This window comes from Mustela lutreola, chromosome 3 (assembly GCF_030435805.1).
Source record: "Mustela lutreola isolate mMusLut2 chromosome 3, mMusLut2.pri, whole genome shotgun sequence".
Classification (NCBI taxonomy): domain Eukaryota; kingdom Metazoa; phylum Chordata; class Mammalia; order Carnivora; family Mustelidae; genus Mustela; species Mustela lutreola.
The window spans coordinates 53,427,813-53,446,908 of record NC_081292.1 but is presented as its reverse complement, the minus strand read 5'-3'; the positions used below and the strand labels follow the sequence as shown (position 1 = coordinate 53,446,908).

Genomic DNA, 19,096 nt, shown 5'->3' with positions numbered 1-19,096 from the left:
AGAAAATGACTTGAATGGAATTCAAAGCCCTGAAGACAACTGATATGATTTTCAGTAGACTTTGGGCTCACAGGAAGGACAGTGGTCTATTAATTTCACTCACTAATTCCCTCTTATAAGTAGTTTCAAACTGATCTACTTTTTGCAGATGTAAAAAACAAACAACAGAGAGACTGATAAAAACCTTTTTTTTTTTAATTAAAGAATTAAATCATTCATTTTACTTCAAAGAATTTAAAAGGTTGGGGCTCCTGGTTGGCTCAGTCGGCTGCCTTTGGCTCAGGTCATGATGCCAGGGTCCTGGGATTGAGCCTCCTGTGGGGCTCCCTGCTCAGTGGGGATTCTGCTTCTCCTTCTTCCCACTGCTTTTGCTCTCTTTCTCTCTCGCTATCTCTCTCCCTCTCAAATAAATAAATAAAATCCTTTTTTCCTTTTTTTAATTAAAAGCTCTAATTTATACCCATTTTACAAACCAGAAACTAAAACTTAAAGATACTACTGTTTAGGTTGTGTCCTGCTGGTTGTATTGTTGATGTACAAGTTTCCCTATGACATATCATGTACAGCATTCCTGATCTACATGTTCCTTTCAAGGGATTCTGTGAATATGCAGGAATTACATATTTCCTTCTCTTGCCCCTATTTATGTTAATAATGATGTTCTTTTTGCCCTTCCAGTGCTCATATCCTATCTTCTTTTCCATTCTACCCTTTTCCTAGAAGCATTCCACGATAAAAGTTCAAGTGAAAGTCGTTGATGGAGGCCTGAAGTCCTCATGCGGGGGACACTAGCTAAACCGTAGTACCAAGTAAGTCTTAGGGGCACATTCGCTAGCTTAGATTCTGAAGAAAGTATCTGAAGCCACAGAGAATACCCGCTCGTGCTCCAGACATTTTGAGATAGACCAGTTATTTTCTGGGGCCAGGATTGTACTTTTGGAATGTTTTATTTATTTACTTACTTATTTATTTAGAGAGTGAGAGTGAGATCACAGCGGAAGAGGGAGATTGGAGAAGGAGAAGCAAACTCACCACTGAGCAGGGAGCCAACCGCAGGGCTCCATCCCAAAACTCTGGGATCATGACCTGAGCTGAAGGCAGTTATTGTGTGATCCCCTCAAAATCTACTTCCTTAACTGCCAACTTTAACCAACTCTAGCTGTACTCAGCTAGACAGGTTAAAATTGACAGAGTGAAAACCTACAAGTTAGGTATCCCCTAACTAATTAAAATAATTTAAGAGACTCTGATAAGCTAAGATTAATAATACATGTAGAATTTTATTGAACCATTGATCGTTTTTTCCCTGAGACATTTAAGATTTTTCAAAGATATTTCACTAACACTTACATCTTCTTTTTAAAACTAAACATCTCGGGGCGCCTGGGTGGCTCAGTGGGTTGAGCCGCTGCCTTCGGCTCGGGTCGTGATCTCAGGGTCCTGGGATCGAGTCCCACATTGGACTCTCTGCTCCATGGGGAGCCTGCTTCCCTCTCTCTCTCTGCCTGCCTCTCCATCTACTTGTGATTTCTCTCTGTCAAATAAATAAAATCTTTAAAAAAAAAAAAAAAAAAAAACTAAACATCTCTAGTTAAAGCCCAACACTAGATAGGGACAAGCGCACAAATCCTATGTGTACAGGTTGATAAAATATCACAACATGAACTCACCCATGTAACTGTCTTCCAGGTAGAAAACCTTGCCAGTACTCTGAAGCCCCCTCATGCCCTTCCCAATGGCTCCTCCTTCTCTCCTTCCTAAAAGAAACCATTGTCTTGACTTCTAACACCACAGATAATTTTTACAAATTTTTAAGTGTTTTTATAAGAAGAATATTCAGGTTTTTAATCTATGCAAATTCTTTCAGTCAACATTATATTTAAGAAATGTCATCCAAATGGTTTCAAGTAACTGTGATTTTATTTCCATCACTGATTGCTGCTCCATTGTATGAATATACCACTCTAAAAAATCAGTCTGCTATTCATAAAAATCTGAGTTATTTCTATATGGGGGGTCTAACAAATATCACTACCATGAACAGTTTTGCCCTTGTCTCTTGGTAGAAATGTTCGACTTCAGTAGGTAATTACAAATTTTCAAAGTGGTTGTATTAATTTACAATCTTACCAGCTGTGAATGAGGAATCCTACTTCACATTTTAGCCCTAATTTTTAATGTTTGTTAATAAGGTTGGGAGCCCAGAGGAAGCATCATCCTTGTCCAAATGCAGCATTGGGATTTTATATATTTTACCCCAGGTAAGTAAGCTGTCATCTTGGTCTCTTGTCATTGTGATCTATTCCTGAGCTGTAACTGTTCACACTCTAACTGAAAGTGTATCCTGTGAACCAAGACAATTTAATAGCATATGGCAGGGTACCAGTATGATGATCTCATGTATGAGTAACCATTTTAAAATCATCTTAGTAAATTGTTGATTCATTGGCCTGAAAAGAACTATGTCAAAGTAAGCCCATTCAGAGGGTGAGGCATTAAGCCTGCACATTGTGCTTAGATGAACACTGAGGTCTTCCTAATGTATCTTATGCTTATCACAAATGTTTGAATGAAAGTTCTGAAGATACCAGAACTTTTGCACTACACTACTCTAGAAGGTAGTGTTAATTAAACTGACAACAGACGCCTAAAACTTCTGATCCATTCCTTTTAAATAGGTCAAAACCTTCTATTAAAGTTCCTTATAAATCCTAATAGTCTTATTTCAGAAAGTCTTAGAAACTATACCTAGTTTTTACTCAGTTAAGAGAAAACTTGTGAGAGAGAGATGATCATTTACCTTAAATGATCCTGGGGCTGGAAACAATTTGAGAAATACATTTGCAAAATGAAATGTCTATTATTTAGCTTGTCTTTGAAAAGCTGAGTGAGACTTTGGAGTTGCTGTGGAGAAGAAAAGAGAATCACATTCTTGAATTTATTTATTTATTTTAAAGATTTTTATTTATTTATTTGACAGAGAGAGACCACAAGTAGGCAGAGAGGCAGGCTGAGTGAGAGAGAGGGAAGCGGGCTTCCTGCTGAGCAGAGAGCCCAATGCGGGGCTTGATCCCAGGACCCTGAGACCATGACCTGAGCTGAAGGCAGAGGCTTTAACTCACCGAGCCACCCAGGTGCCCCTCTTTAATTTATTTGTAAGTAATGTATATGCATCCATGGTAAAAAAGAAACTGAACTAACAGGTTAAACTTGTAGCCTTCAAAGAGAACCTCCTCTCCTTGCCTCATACACCTTAAGTAGGTGAAGAAGAAAAGATGTCATCTCTGAATAATAAAGGGAAGATTAAGAGAGGCTTAATCTCCGTGGTATTTCCAGTACCCAAAGTTTCTTTAACTACAAAGTCCATCTCCAATGTCTTGTCTTTTTTTTTTTTTTTTAAATTACATGCATTGTCACTAATTTCCAATACATCATCAATGTTCTTCATTACCTTTTCTTCAGCCCATGGAGTCATGTGAAGAATGATGCAATCATGAAGTATCTGGTGAAAGTTAAAAAAAAAAAAAAAAACTAAACACACCTAGTAACCTAGAAGTAAGGTGTTCATGTTCAAACCTACTCCTGCTGTCTTTGTGCCGTTTGCTTCCAGTGACATCCAGTTAACTGAATTGGTTTAGATAAAAGATTTAGCATAGACCCCGACAATTTTTTCAAGAAATAGCAGAAATCCTTTGCAGATGATAATAAAAAAGAAAAACAAGAGTGGGGTTAAGGAAGGAGGAGGAAATGTGGGGCAAAAGAGAGTGCCTTGTGCACCTTTTCACAGGCCTAGGTCAGTAAGGGTGTGGCTGGTAAGTTTTAAGAGGGGCCGCCTTCTTCAGGCAGGGAGCAGCTTGCTCCTGTCCCTCAGCTTCTCTGCAGATTGAAAAACCTCCATCAGGGAAGGGTGGAGACTCCTCAGCTATCCTCCTGCCTCTGAGAGACTACTCTGAATGCTCTAGAGTTGGGGAAAAAAGAAAAAAGAAAGGGTAGACAAAATCTTATTTGACTGGAGTGGTTCGAGCTGAAACTTATTTACATCTGAATAGTAAAGTGAAATATACCTGAAATTTATTTTGCACTCAGTAGATATTTAAAGCTGACTTGTGCGTGTGTGTGTGTGTCTGTGTGTGTGTGTGTGTGTGAGAGAGAGAGAGACAGACAGACAGAGAGGTTACTATGGATCTCATGTGTGAATAACCACCCCTTCTCCACCCTCCCAGTCACTGAAAATTTCTCCCTGGCAGTTACTGCCACTGCAGGAACTCTTCCATCTCTCTATTTATAAACACCCCCTTCAGGAAGAGCTTGCTGGGCAGAAGGGGGCTGGGCCGTAAGAATAAAGGTTATATTATGAAATTTGCTCAGGAATCTAAGTCTAAGAACAGTCACTAGCATAAATTTCAATTTGCAACCCTTATATTATACCCTTAAATTAGATGACAAATGATTAAAAGACACAATGAGGATTTTTTATTGCTGTTGTCAAAGCAGCTTTCTTTCTAGATTGCTAAAGATATGCATATTAATATATATATGTCCTTGAAACTTGATTTACTCTCTTCTCATTTTACAGTGAAAAAAAAATCAGCCACATATACATATAAGTTTATCCAGTTATTTTGTAGCAGAGTAAATTCTAGAAAGAGAGTCTCCTACATCCTATGCCACTATTCTTTCAACCTTGTGCCTTTAGGGTGAATACTTAGTAAAATGATTATTTTAGGAGAGATGCTAGTGTTCCTTTGCCTGGCATATCTTAAAGTATTGAAGGGTGGTTATGATAGAGACTGAAGCTACCATAACTCAATTCTTAAATAATCTTTTTAAGATAATCTTTTTTCAGTTTAAGTGAAGACAAATGACAATTGAGGCTACAGAGATCGTGGCATTTTTTAAAGAAGTTTAACTAAAGAGCCTAAAAGTCCCTGTTACCGTTTAGATAGTGAGCAAATTGTGCCCATCTATTTATATGACATGTATAGTCATGATATATGGTTTTCCTGAGGCACAAAAGTAGAGGCCAAGCATCTGCATAATTATAGTGTTAAATTCTCCATAGCTGCTTAAAATCCATATACTAACAATACTTTAATCATCAATTCATAGGCCAAATATGACTGATAGAAATAATTTTTTAGGCCCATCCTCTTGCCTTACTTTTCATTTTAACATTTATTCCTATAAAGTATTTTTAAATGCTTAAATAACTATAGAATATATTTGGCATAATTGGTATACCTTTTATTTGGGATTATGTTATTTCTTACTCTGGAAAGACTTCATTCAGTCACCAATCTGCAATTAGATTATACAAATATTCTAATTAAGTTGAGTGGAAATTATTCTTTTTCAGAATGTTTTATGATAGTCCTGTTAAACAACTTTTATTTGGTCCTTCCTAGCCTCTAAGCTTATTCAAAATTGAAAATGAAATTATTCTTCTTTTTCACTCTTATTTTTGCTATAATGCATACCTCTCTCCCTCTCTCCCTTTCTCTCCCTCTATGTCTCTTTCTTTCCTTCTCTCTTTCTCTATCTCTCTCTCTACACAAACACACACACACACATATGCACACATATACATATAAGTATACATATACATATACATACACACTTTATAGAGTTCTATTTATAGCTCTCTCAGATCTTTTATATATAGTACACTTGGGTATACAGATGAAAAGTCATCATCAAATATTTCTAGGCCTTATAAACCTATGGAAGTATAAATGAGCCAACATTCTGTTATTCCAGAGGGTTGAGCTAAAACCAATAGCTAGAAATTACTGGAAGCAGATTTCAGCCCAATAGAGATTATGGCTTTCTCCCGATCAGAGCTATTAGAACATAGAAAGGGCTTCTCGGGGAGGAAGTGAGGCCTCTATCATCAGAATGATTTAAGTAGAGACTGGTTTTATTTATACTGAGAGAAACTTAATAGGCTTTAGTTGAAGTAGAAGACCTCCAAACTCTAGGATTTTAAGATTCCTCTTTAGTTTTGAGTCCAAGTCACAAATGTATATTCAGAAATGAAACTATATAACTTTAAAGGATTTGCTAATAATATGTATGCTCAAGCGACAACCAATTGGGCCCAGATCAGGTCTGACCAGGAATTACTGCCAAGTGTGCAATTAAAAATTATACAACTTGGGTGTGGGCACCAGAGTTCAAGTTTTACTTCTGAATACGTAAGTGCTAGTGACTTGAACTAGCTAGGTTCCCTAGGAGCACTGAGGACTTAAGGCTTTGGGTTGAGAAAGATCAGTGTGTGAGAAAGAACTAGAGCCTTGCCCTGTGAAATGAGAGGTTGCAGCCATTAGCTCAGGAAAGCTTAAAGGGAAACCTGGTAACATTTTTCACAAGACTTAGTATCACTGCTCATGTTTATTGGAAAGTGATAAAGGTTTATTGAATTCTTAAGGGATTTTTTATTTTAATTATGATTTATACCCCCACCTGCTTTCAAGTGAAATAATAAATAGTTATGATCTTCTGTTCCATAATGGAACCAAACTTTCATTTCAGTAAATATACATCAGGAATGGTTATGCCAATCAAAATGCAAAACTATAATACAATGGAAAGGCAATTAAAACAACACTTTTTTTTCATATAGTAAATGACATAAATAACTTTCATATAGTAAGTAATGTTCAAAGGGACACTAGAAATGACACTCTTTCCTGTTTTGAGAAGCTGGTATTATTCTAGAGTAGTAGAAGAAAAGAGACTTTCAGGATATATTTCATTGTAAGGCATTCTTTGCAAGACTGGTTTGGGTCTTCAGCTTCTAAGGGGAATCATTATGATTCCTCTATCAGGTTTGTTTGTTTGTTTGTTTGTTTTGGACCGACTAGAGTTTTAAATACTGTACATGATATATTGATAACATAGCTGCAGACGTGATACTATTTTATACCATGCAACAAATACAATTGAACTTGTCACAACAGAGTCACATGCCTCCCCCAGGAACCACTTATACCTATAGTTTCTAACGAAAGATAAGGGCATCAGAACATGTGTGGTAAAATCATTAAGCTTTGCTCTGAGCCTCTTCTCTCCAAAGACCATATCAATGACATGAGAAGGGGGTGCACAGCAGCATCTTCTGGTCCTTACTCATCTGGTACAGGGTGGTGCAGAATCCCTGTTTTGACTTGTACACTGGCAAATTTTATTTTGCAAGTGTGTATCTCAGCATGAGCCACAACCTTGGGGACAGCCAAGTGTCAGTTTATTCCCAAGTTCATGGGGAGGAACTCACTTGAAAACACAGGGCAAGCTGGGTAGCGATGTGGGTTGCATCATAGTCTCTAACCCAGTATTTCTCAGATAAGATCTTTCTAATCTGCCGATTAGACGGTGGCTTTGTGGCATTTGGCACATTTGTTTTAAACAGGATGTATCCATTTTGTACACCCACCTGGTTCCTGCCAAAAAGATGACCTGTTGAGACAAACAAAACTCGAGAGTTTCCAGGATACAACTGAAAGCAGTCCGACTAGGTATCCCCTCCCCACCCAAAAGACTATGTGGAATCTTCCTGGAAAATTAACTGAACATTATAAAGATAAAATGAGTTTTTCTGACATTTTCAGAGACATTTAATACTTGAGAATTTCCAGAATGTGCTGAACAAAAACAGCCTTTTAAATAAGTGTTGGTTAAATGGCGGGGGTGGTGGTGGGGGGGAGCAGTTCCTTAGCTGGTATAAGCTTAGGTTAACAAACTCCTTGAAGACGCAGGCTAAAAGTCGTTCCACATAATTATTAGGTGATCTAAAATTGCAGTCTGACTTGAATCAAAGCAATCTGTCTTGTGTTGACAGCTCCGCTGGCCCTTCCAGAGTAGTCCACACATGACATATTTGCATAATGCCATGAGAGTAGGGACAGACTGACTATGGCCCTATAGCACCTTTTCCTTCTTGTAGAGCAAATGTCAGTCTTTTTCATTAGATGATACTAGAGTGCCATGATAATGCTGTACTTGCAATTTAGGCTTTGGAGCCGCCTGATATATAAGAATTAAATCTCACTGCTCTTCACCCAACATCATTCATTCTGAGATACTTGGAGTGAAAGAGAGCGCTATTCATAATGACACCAGGACAACGCCATGTCTTGGCAATGCAAAAACCAGAGCACTCAGTCCTGCTAGCCTACCAGTGCAGAAAGGCCATTAGGAACCCCAGCTTTGTTCTGAGAAATTAATTATGTATTTTGAGGCTGAAAAATAGGTGACAAAATTTGAGATTGTAGCACAGATATTCTTTATCCCACCTTCTCAATTAGACCCAAACCAAGATCATGGTTGCCCTCGATGGTAAAACCCACCTGGCCTTCCAGTCCTGTATGAAGAAAAGCCACAGTGTTTAGCCAACCCAGAAAGCAGAATGTGGTTCACTGGAAACTCAGTTTGGTTTCTCATTATTTGTTAATTTGTGAGTCACTTAATTGAGAAACTCTTGCTGTAGAAGGAGGAATACAGGAATAGACAAGGCAGGACAGCATGCGGACGTGCATGGAAGAAAATAAACCTTTCACTACACACTGTTGAATTTATATCTTTCAGTGTTGGTCAATGCAGAAGTGAGACAGTGAACAAAAGGTGTCCTACAGTGTTTGTAGGTGGATGAGCAAAGGGATCTGTCCTGCCTCTTGGCTCCTTTAGAGGAGTGCACAGAATCAGCTTGAGGCTGTTTTCATAATACCGTGCATGTCTCTAAGGGATTTAGAGTAGTTCTTTCCACCACCAGGTAAAGAGGATGAGGGTTAGGATTGAGAAAGTGTCCTCGGCCAGAGTTAGGTAGGTTACTAAATTCTGATGATTCCTCTTAAGAGCTCATTCGGACAAAAGAAAGCGATGAGCCTGACCTATCAGGATAAACAACTTAGAAAAAAGCAACCCTATAATTTTCTAGATTTGACTTAAAAATCTAGTCTTATGGGTAAATATTAATGAAGAGAACTGATCAAATGGTGTTAAGAGCCTGGAGGGAGAAACCTTAAATCACAAAATATCACAGGGACAGTGAGACTGAAAAATGGGAAAGTATAATCTGCAAGAAAAGAATTTGGCCTCTTCCAGTAGGAAAAAATCAAATTTGGAGAATTTTTGCTTTTGCAATTTTTAAAGGGCAGAAGTACCCTTTATGAATTTGTCTGTGTGCTTAGAGCTGGGGTAGCCTCAGACTTTGTACACAATATAATGTATATTGGGAAAGGCAGTTTTGTTGGAGGTGGGCTTGAGGAAATTGAGGTTGCTAGGGGATTTGTTTTGAGACAGATCTGGTTGTCTGGTAAGCACATTGTTTTTACTAACATTTTGTGCTTATTGGGGGCGGCTTCACAAGTCTCTTCCTGTTCTATTTCAAGATGCCCCCTTACATCTTGTTTTAGACCTGGAACACTTTGAATACCACCCACATGAGGCATAAAATGGCTACATATTTCTGCAATCTGTTGTCATGAGCTAATGACAAATGTAATACTGAATACTATATAAGTCTGGACTATAGGGAGAGCTATGTTGGCAAGAGAAATGGATTGATCTTATAATAAGATGAACCATTTTACCCTCTGCCTTATTTAAAATCAAATACCTTTATCATAACATTTTAAAATTATAACTTTCATTGTCACTTTTGCAATGTCTCATTTTCTCTCTATTCTCACATCCAGTTAATTTATCAAGCACATACTTATGATGAATTATTTAGGCAACGGGAAAGTTTTTTTGGTTTGTTTGTTTTTTAAGATTTTACTTATTTATTTGAAAGAGAGAGAGGAGATAGCAAGCACAGAAGAGAGGGAGAAGTAGGCTCCCTATTGAGCAAGGAGCCCAATGCAGGGCTCAATCCCAGTACCCCGAGATCATGACCTGAGCCAAAGGCAGCTGATTAACTGACTGAGCCACCCAGGTGCCCCAGCAATTAGAAAGTTTTAATGGCTATCCATTTGCAGATATGTTGGGGAGGAATCAAACTGTTTGAAGTAAAAGGACAAAATGCATAAAATAACTCCATTTTTAGAAATGCTTTAATGAGAAATAATATTACCAAAAACAGAAGAAAACAATCTTCCATTAATGAATGGTAGCTTGTTGTGGCTGGATACACTGAAGGATTTAAAACTTCAGGGTGTGGTAGAAGCTGCTGAGCTTCCTGACTTCTCATCTGGGAAGCTTTGCTGCTACACACAACTGACAAGATGCAGATTCGTGCTCTATCCACTTATTAGGATTTTCTTTTGGAACGGATTCCAAATGGGATTTTCTCAAGGAAGATGTGGTTTTAAGGGTTGTACACAGCATGAGTAAGCAAGACATGGAAGAACCAGGGTCAAGAAACCTGGTTATAATATTTAAGAGAGAAACTAATTTCAAAATAACGGAATGTCCACCCTCCTTACCCCATTTGACGCCTTCTGTCACACTTTCTGGTGAATGGACAGAAAAAGAGCTGCCTCAGGTTAATTAGAAAGTAGTCCAAAGGTTGTGTAAGGTAATTTTTGGAACGAGTTTGTTCAGTTTCCTGTCTTTTCTATATATTTTTTTACATTTTTATGGGGATATAATCAGACATCCTTATGCAGGGAAGCGAAAGTCCCCCTGATGTGTCAAAGCCATATGCAAGTTCTTACTTCACAGCTTTGCTATTCAAAGCATGGTTCCCAAACCAGCAACACTAGCTTCACCTGGGAGTTCCTTAGAAATGCTTGGTCTTATGCCTGCTATGGAAACTACTGAATCTGCATTTTAACAAGATCCCCAGGTAATTGTTTGCACACTAAACTTTGAGAGGTATGGCTTTATAGTGTTCACTCTGTCCTCCCCCGCCTGTTTTTACTTAATCTGCACATGTACTAAGAAAAGACTCCATTGTTTGAACATGGATTGCTTTGTGTATTCTCTCCAATGATTAATTTAATGTGGTGCTCTTTCTCTGCCAGCTGCTTACTTTCCAGCCACCAATGCTCAAGGTCCTTAGGAAATGATTATGTACTACGGTCAACTTTACGGAAGACACATTTATCTACACAAACTGTAACAAGGAAGTTGTCTTTAAATAAAACCACACTATACATGCCAAACTTATGTGTGAGTTTGTGGAATATGAAGCGGACCAACTACTAACATTCATCAAAGGAAAGTGAAGAGAAATATTCCGCTTTACCACTAGGTGGAAACAGAGTAATTTTGAGTATACTTTTCAGAGCCATGAACTACTACCACAGGAGATAAGCTCAAAAGGACCTAAGAAACCATTTGCTGTAATTCTTATTGATGAGAAAACTGCGTTTCTGGAGATGTTAAGTAAAATTGCATGTGTCTTACAGATGGTGGTCTTCTAGAGCTATGGAGGGGGAGAACTACTGGTAAGTTTTGATCTTCAACCATTTTCATCTATACGAATAACATGTCATTATCCTCTAGCATGAAGGGAAGACAGGATGTAACACCTACATTGCCTCTGTGTTACTGCTAAAACTAATGACGAGCACAGTCACTTAAATTTGTGAGGATAGGTTTAGAATAAAATGATTTTTCCTCATCCCTGTATTATAATTAATCTCAATCAAGTAATAATTCTCCCTTTTTGTAATAAAGAGATATTCAACCAACCCATAAAGTCACACAAGATTTTAATCAGATTTGTTTTCACGAACATTTTTGGTTTTTAAATTTCGTATTGGGTTCAAATTAAGTAGCCTAGAACAGAGCTTCTGTTAGCGGGTTAAGTACTTTGTTTTTCAGAACGTGAAATCTATTCCCATTATTTTTAAGAAAGGAAGGAAATCTGAATTCAGGCCTTGAGGGACATTAGGAAAAATTTACTCCAATCTCTTTCCATATCTATATATCTTACAGATGAGAAGTACCAGAGAACCAGGGATGAAGTGTGTTGCCCACAGAAGCAAAGCCATCACATGCCCTTCTTCTTTGTTCTAGGACAGACTCTAGCACATATTTTGGTCTATATCTTTCTGTTGTTCATTGGTGTGTGTTAACCACAAAAGGATTATTTCCATTCATTACATCAAAAAGTGTGTTTAAAAGTTAACTTTTAGTTAACTATTCCTAAGTACTATTTGCTAAGTTCTTATGTATTTAGTACCATAGTGTCATTTTCCTTTTGATATTTCTGTGACATGGTTGATTATGATCATCTAAAAATTAGCATTCCAGTCCAGAGTCTTGGCTGTCATTACCATGTTCCATACGAACATGGATAAAGCATGTTGAATTAGCATATTAAGTATGCAAGTCCAAGCACACAGGAGGAGCTGCCTCTCTAGGAGGCAGGGGCAGCAGCCTGTCCTAAGTGTATAGAAGCCAGCACTTGCATCACTGAGCAAATGACATACTTAGCTGCCTTCAGAACTTGAGTATTTTCTCAGCAGTAGAGCCTCAAGTGTGGGACATCCGGGCTCTTAATGGCACAACTACATGGTCCAAGTCCCTTGGTATTAAAATGGTACCATAAGAAAAAACAAAAAAACAAAAAACCTGGGAGTGACCTTAAAATTAGGGCAGGAATTTGAAATAAAAAAAAAAAAAAAAAGGATTCAGTGCAGGGGAATAAATGTCCTGAGGTATGATGGGAAATGACCAACCCAAGATTCCAGTTTGTAGAGGATGGAACATGAACCCATGTCTGGTATGGTTCAGGAGACTGTAGCCTCTACTCTTAGCCCCTTGAGTGCAGTGAGCTAGAGGCAACCAGGTGTGGTCCTGTTTCACAAGCTCTGAAGTGAGGACTGGACAGGGATTCTGGTTCTACCACTTTGCAAACGTTCTCTGCCTCATGTCCTCTTGCAGAAAATGGGGACAACACTAGCAAAAATTTAGTGGAGCTCAGAGTTAATGGATAGAAAGTGCACAGGAAGTACGGCACCTAGCACAATAAATGGAGCTCCTCTCCATCCAGGCAGCTGGCCTGTGTGGCAACTTTCTCACCTCGTCCCAAACCCAGAATCACCTGGTAAGATACTATGATAAGTAGTACACTTTGAAAAGTACAATACTCTACACAACAAACAGAGGATATCATTATCATTAAAGGCAAAGAGGAAAGCTCTGGAGTCTAAATACTTGGGAGTCTGAGAAGAAACTATGAAAGGCTCACGTAGCTAAGAACATAAACAGATTCTTGATGGGTACATTTAATTGCAACGGCGGTCACTTAAACTGAAACTTAAGGGGTTTTAGTTCGGAAACTGCCTACACTGTACCTTCCGATAACTCAAACCAGGTATAGGCTAGCCCTGAGGCCCTAACTGGGCAGGGGTGGAGGAGGGAGTTGAGGGGAGAGGTAGGGGTGTCCTGAAGGTGGGGAGAACAGGTTCTCTCAGGAGGGGTCCACTGACCAGGAGCGGGGATGAGGGAGGCGAAGAAGTTTATCCATCAATCAGCCAAACCACCACAGATAAATCAAGTCCTGCCCCCAAGCCCTAGAAGGGCTAGTGGATTCATCGCGGGTATTTCGAGGGAAAGAGAGCGGCAGCTGGGAGGTAAAACGGTGGGGGGCTGGAGAGGTGGGGCGGGGCTCCTCACAGGCCCCTCCGGCGTCCCTGCTTGGCGGAGGCGCTGGAACGTGCAGGCGCTGGCGTCCGGGGCGGCATGGGGCGCGCCGGGCGAGTCCCCGCTTGCAGGAAGCGCGGGGGGAGCCCCTCAACCTTCCTCCGTCCCCGGGCAGGTGGAACGGGTTCGCGCCTCGCGACCCGGGGAGAGAGGCCCTAGGGGCGAGCGGGGGGGCGGGGCGGGGGGCCGGGCTCGACGCGTCTGTCATTGGCCTCTCGGAGCCGCCCCGGCGCGCGCCGCTTTTATAAAGCAACCACGCTAGCCCGCAGGTCTCCAGCCAAGCTCCCAACTGCCCGCTCTGCTCAGCTCGCTCGGCCCGCCCGCCCGCGCCCACCATGGCCACCATTCAGCAGCTGGTAGGAAGATGGCGCTTAGTGGAGAGCAAAGGCTTTGACGAATACATGAAGGAAGTAGGTGAGGCTCCCGGCCAGGCGGCGCCTGTAACGTGGCGAGTGTGTGTCTGTTCCTGGGTCCCCTTCAGCGTGCCGAGCTCCGCGGCGGGGCATGCCCGGCTGTCCGCCGCCAACCCCTGTACCCCCATCCATCTCCCATCCCCCCACCAGCACGTGGGCAAGCAGCGGGCAGAGCAGCGCGCGCCTGCCGCCCGCCTGCGGATTCTGAGCTGTTCCGTCTCCGGGTTCCCGCAGCTCTCTCTCTTCCACTTTCCCCTAGCCCACGCGGCCGCCACCCGCACTGCTTCCTGGCCTTTAGCTCGCTCCTCTTCCGCCCCAAGCTTCACTTCTTTCGACCTCCTCAGACAGCCCCCGTAACTCTCCCTCTTTTTCTTTTCCCACTGCTCGTCTTCCTTCCTCGTGCCGCCGTCCCGCCGTCCGGCCGTCCGGCCGTCCAGCCATCCTGCCATTCCCACTCGCCCCATCGTGGCCGCACCCACTCCCTCTTCCCCACCTTGCTCCCGCCTTGCCTCAGCTTTTGTTCCTGGATGGCGCACGGGTCCCCTCTTCTCCACAGGGCGCGGTTTCCAGCAGAAACCCTTCCGAAGGTCCGAATGGGGCGACAGCTTCGGCCCTCGTTCTGCGGCTCGGCCGCCTCTGCCCCAACCCGCAGGCGCTCTGCCCGCCCTCACCGGGTGAACCCGGGCCCTTTGGTTTGGAGCGGCTCCCGGCGGAGCGTCGGGTTATCCTTGCCTCCCGGCCGCAGAGCGGCGCTCTGAGGCGTGGCGCTGCCGGCGCCGACCGTCTGGCACTGCCAACCCTGAGCCCTAAGCCCTGAGCGCCGCGGTGGCAAGGGCATCGGGCGCGGGGCCCGCTGTGCCCACGGAGGGCGACGCGCTGCTGCCCTGCCCTCTGTGCCTGCAGGATGGGGGGCGTAGAGGCGGGGAGTGGGTTTATTGGAAAGCAGCCGTCAGAAGCTGCGGAGCCCTCCAGAGGCTGCTTTCCAGCCGTTTGCAAGATGGGTGTGGCCCTGCAGGAGGTCGTTTGCCCCACTCCACCCCAAAGCCTTTCAAGGCAATGTGAGTCTCTGTAGGAAGATTCCAGTTCACCCTCTCAAAATAGTACCTGAGTCTCTGTTACTGTCCTTTTCTAAACCAGTGACAACCATTGTATGCTGGTTGACCCATCGGGTGGATTAGCAAACAAAAGTGGACCTTTGTCACAGGCCACTTTCCCACAGGAAGTGGGACGGAGGACTATAGCATGGATCTTCTCAGAAAAGGGGCTTCCAGCCCTAAGACAACTGCTGGAACCCTGAGGGTGCTTTAGAAGCTGCCCATCCACAAATGTTAGCATGACTGCTTTCTGGGGCGGACTTTACTACAAAGACCCTCTACAGAAACCTAGTCCCTGTGGCACTTCAGAAACCCACCTTCATTGGCCTTTATCCAATGAAGGTTATTGGATATAACCTGGTTATTCTCTGAGTAAAAGTAGAACTCAATCTTTTTTTTTTTTTTTTTTTTTTTTTTGCTCTATAAGTCCAGATCAAGGTAACTCTGGAAGAAGCCAGTTTTGCACTCATAGGCAATAATTGTCAGTGTGTGTTCACTTGTGTGAGGACCAAATAAAGAACGCTGTTTTGCTGCCCTTTGAAATGAATGTGCTCATTGGGTGGTTTGTTTCCAGGGTTCTAGAATCATGAAAGTTGTGGGGCTCAATTCATTAGAGAGCAATCAAGGTGTGGGAAGAGCAGAGCCCTATATTTGTCCAAAGTGAGAATTAATAATGACTCATCTAACAACACGAGGCACTAGTCCCCGCACTAGCAAAAGAGAAGGCACCCAGGGGACATTGCAAGCCTAGCTGAGTTTTTATTATCAAGCTAGTTACTCAGCTTAGGTTTAGTCTCCTCTGTGAAACCAGGATTTGGCCTAGATCTAAGTTTCCTTATAAATGTTAACATTAGGGACAAATAGATTATAAATTAAATGAGATATCAATATAGTAAATGAGTTACACAGCTCTGAAATGCTTACTGTTTTTGAAGATAAAATTTCCCCAATTTATCTGTATCACGATTGTGCAGTTAACTCTTAAAATACCATGCTCTCTGAACAGAATTGATTTGGATCTTGTGTAGCTATTAATCAGATATTTATCAAGAGCTTTGCATGTGTCGGACTGTGTGCTAAAGTCATATAATACAGTGTTGGGCAGAATTGAGTAAATCCATTTTGGAAGTCCAGATTTCTTCCCTAACTTTCTGAAGGCCAGCATACCATGGTGGCCAAGAGCTTAAGATTTGGAGCCAAACTGCCTGCTCTGTTGGTTCCAGCTCCTTCATTTCCTAGCTGAATGAGCTTGGGTAAGTTACTTCAGTGCCTCATTTTCTCATCTTGTAAAATGGAGACAGGACTCTCCACCTCTCACACAGTTGTTGCAAGACTTCCATTAATTCATATATGTTAAGTGCTGGCACATTGTGGTAAACGCTGGATATGTGTTTACACTTGTTATTGAGAAGTGAATAAGTGGAAATATGTACCACACAGTAACTGCAATTAAATTACTGCATTTATTATGTAAACCAAAGCCTTGGTCTTCCGGTTATTTAACATGATAAAACATTCTACAGGAGTGGGAATGGCTCTGCGAAAAGTGGGTGCAATGGCCAAACCAGATTGTATCATCTCTTCTGATGGCAAAAACCTCACCATAAAAACTGAGAGCACTTTGAAAACAACCCAGTTTTCATGTAACCTGGGAGAGAAGTTTGAAGAAACTACAGCTGATGGCAGAAAAACTCAGGTCAGTCATCATTGAACAAAATCACAGAGACTTGTCAAATGATAGATTGTATTAATAATAGTCTTACTGGTTATAGACAAAACTTAATGAAAAAGTTAAAGTATTTTATGAATTGAGTTTGACCAATTAGTGAAAGTACAAGCTTCATATCTTAGTCAATTTTGGAAAAATAGTTTAAGGAATATGAGAGAGAGCAAGTGTCTCTTACAGGGAATATGAGAGAGAATAAGTGTCTCTTACAGGGATCTAGAATTGAAAAGCATAAACGGTATTATTAATAATATTGGTATGGCTTAATGAAGTGGGTTCAGAAAGAAAAAGATGAAAAAATGTCGATTAAGAAAGTTATGAGCGGGGCACCTGGGTGGCTCAGTGGGTTAAAGCCTCTGCCTTCGGCTCAGGTCGTGATCTCAGGGTCCTGGGATCGAGCCCCGCATCGGGCTCTCTGCTCAGTGGGGAGCCTGCTTCCTCCTCTCTCTCTCTGCCTACTTGTGATCTCTGTCTGCCAAATAAATAAATAAATAAAATCTTTAAAAAAAAAAATAAAGAAAGTTATGAGCATCTCTCCGATAACATACTTTGGAAGATTAAAAAGTGTATTTTTGCAGACGGTCTGCAACTTCACAGACGGCGCATTGGTTCAACATCAGGAATGGGATGGGAAGGAAAGCACAATCACAAGAAAATTGGAAAATGGGAAATTAGTGGTGGTAAGTGCCAACATTCTTGTGTCTTATTAGGCTTCTTGTTTGCATTCAAAGTTCCTACAACTGTTCAATACTGATGATGAACATGAAAACTAGGTTTGGGTAGGAAAAAATTGCAAAATAACAAGGTAAAGACTAATTACCTAAGAGAGCCCTTTGTGGGAGTAGAAGACATAAGATGACAGCAGAGGATGTACCTGGAGCTAGGTTTAGTCTATGCTTACTGTGGCGTTACAGTAAAATCTTGGGAAAGCCATCAAACTCCCCTCCTGGCATACATCTTTCCACTTCTTTAAAATAAGGAACAACATTTGCCAAGATCATATGAATACTTTAGACTTTGCAAATCAATACTTTAGTTTGTAGTAAAGCATACACATGTCATAAGCAAAATAACAGGTTCTAGTTTTTCAAACTCAAGAATTCTAAAATTCAGTTTCTCCATCTATGAAGTAAATTACAAAGTTTTGTAGAATGTCGATCCTTGTATTTAACTACCATTGCTCTGTGATGCAAGACTGACCTAATCCTTTAATATCTTTCTTTCTTCTAGGAATGTGTCATGAACAATGTCACCTGTACTCGGGTCTATGAAAAAGTAGAGTAAAAATTCCATCATCATTTTGGATAGGAATTAGCTGTGAGGATGAACAAGCTCAGTTCAATGAGCAAATCTCCATATTGCTTTTTTTTTTTTTTTTCCATTACTGTGTTCAGTTATCTTTATCACAAACATTTTACATGCAACTATTTTGAAGTGTTGATTTAATTAGGACCATCCCTTTGGTTAGTAAATAAATGTGTTTGTGCTATGCCAGTGTCGTATGCCTTTTTTTTTAACATCATATGAAATTAGTGGTGAATTTAAGTATGAATTCATTAAATTCTCAGGTAGTCTTGAGAGTACTATATTGAGATCTTTTTTTTTTTTAAAGATTTATTTATTTATTTATTTGAGAAAGAGAGAGAATGAGAGAGAGTGAAAATGAGAGGAGGAAGGTCAGAGGGAGAAGCAAACCCCCTGCTGCTCAGGGAGCCTGATGTGGGATTACGATCCCAGGACTCCAGGTTCATGACCTGAGCTGAAGGCAGTTGCTCAACCAACTGAGCCACCCAGGTGCCAGAGATCATATTTTAGTAACTTATGTGTAGAGCTACTGCTATGGAAAATACAGTACCAATTATTTCAACTTCCCCTATACTATTTGAACTCTGTATCAACTGAAGAATCTTAAATTTCTGGCAAAAGACTATTCTCATTAAAAAAGAGCTACATAAACATTATAATGTAAATAATTAGAATAAAAGTTAAATGACCATCATTGACCAATGATCATACTTTAATAGTGCACTTATAACTATCATTCATGAATTCTACAACCCCAAATTCCTTTAATTAGCTTTCTGAGGACCTACCATGTACCAGGCAGTGTTCTAGAGGTTGAGGCATATCTGAACACAAGGTCAAATCATTGCCCTTGCCATGAGAAGAAACACCAGCTTTAGAAGAACACAGTGGATTCCTTAACAAAAGCCAAGAAATAATACAGTTCTCAAATACTTCCTATGTGCATATATGAAAAGTAACTAGGA

At 41.0% G+C, this 19,096-nt stretch overlaps 2 protein-coding genes and 1 long non-coding RNA gene across 4 annotated transcripts; 2 read left to right on the top strand and 1 right to left on the bottom strand.

The window, feature by feature from the left end:
• Window positions 1-213: 213 nt before the first annotated feature.
• Window positions 214-7,222, bottom strand: LOC131826667 (uncharacterized). Its single transcript, XR_009351695.1, has 3 exons — window positions 5,242-7,222; window positions 2,801-3,958; window positions 214-1,757 (listed from the first exon to the last, which is right to left on the bottom strand). It is a non-coding gene; the product is annotated as an uncharacterized LOC131826667 (long non-coding RNA).
• A 3,975-nt stretch (window positions 7,223-11,197) lies between these two features.
• LOC131826665 (cuticle collagen 13-like) lies at window positions 11,198-13,991 on the top strand. The gene is made up of 2 exons (XM_059166141.1): window positions 11,198-11,387; window positions 11,881-13,991. The coding sequence occupies exon 2, from the start codon at window positions 13,391-13,393 to the stop codon at window positions 13,853-13,855; it is 465 nt and encodes a 154-aa protein (XP_059022124.1). The 5' UTR covers window positions 11,198-11,387; window positions 11,881-13,390; the 3' UTR covers window positions 13,856-13,991.
• On the top strand, window positions 13,775-18,320 carry FABP5 (fatty acid binding protein 5). 2 transcript variants are annotated; one of them, XM_059166142.1, is made up of 4 exons: window positions 13,775-14,007; window positions 16,624-16,796; window positions 17,405-17,506; window positions 18,057-18,320. In XM_059166142.1, exons 1-4 carry the CDS (start codon window positions 13,929-13,931, stop codon window positions 18,108-18,110), a joined length of 408 nt encoding a protein of 135 aa, XP_059022125.1. In that variant the 5' UTR covers window positions 13,775-13,928; the 3' UTR covers window positions 18,111-18,320. The 2 variants fall into 2 exon arrangements, with proteins under 2 accessions (XP_059022125.1, XP_059022126.1); XM_059166143.1 differs by lacking the exon at window positions 13,775-14,007 and adding an exon at window positions 16,329-16,353.
• The last annotated feature ends 776 nt before the right edge of the window (window positions 18,321-19,096 follow it).

Bases quoted from the DNA above. Each gene is read 5' to 3' on its own strand.
- LOC131826665 (XM_059166141.1), top strand. From the start codon at position 13,391: ATGAGGGAGGCGAAGAAGTTTATCCATCAATCAGCCAAACCACCACAG.
- FABP5 (XM_059166142.1), top strand. From the start codon at position 13,929: ATGGCCACCATTCAGCAGCTGGTAGGAAGATGGCGCTTAGTGGAGAGC. The intron at 16,797-17,404 runs GTCAGTCATCAT...GTATTTTTGCAG, and splicing joins CTGATGGCAGAAAAACTCAG to ACGGTCTGCAACTTCACAGA. The intron at 17,507-18,056 runs GTAAGTGCCAAC...TCTTTCTTCTAG, and splicing joins AAAATGGGAAATTAGTGGTG to GAATGTGTCATGAACAATGT.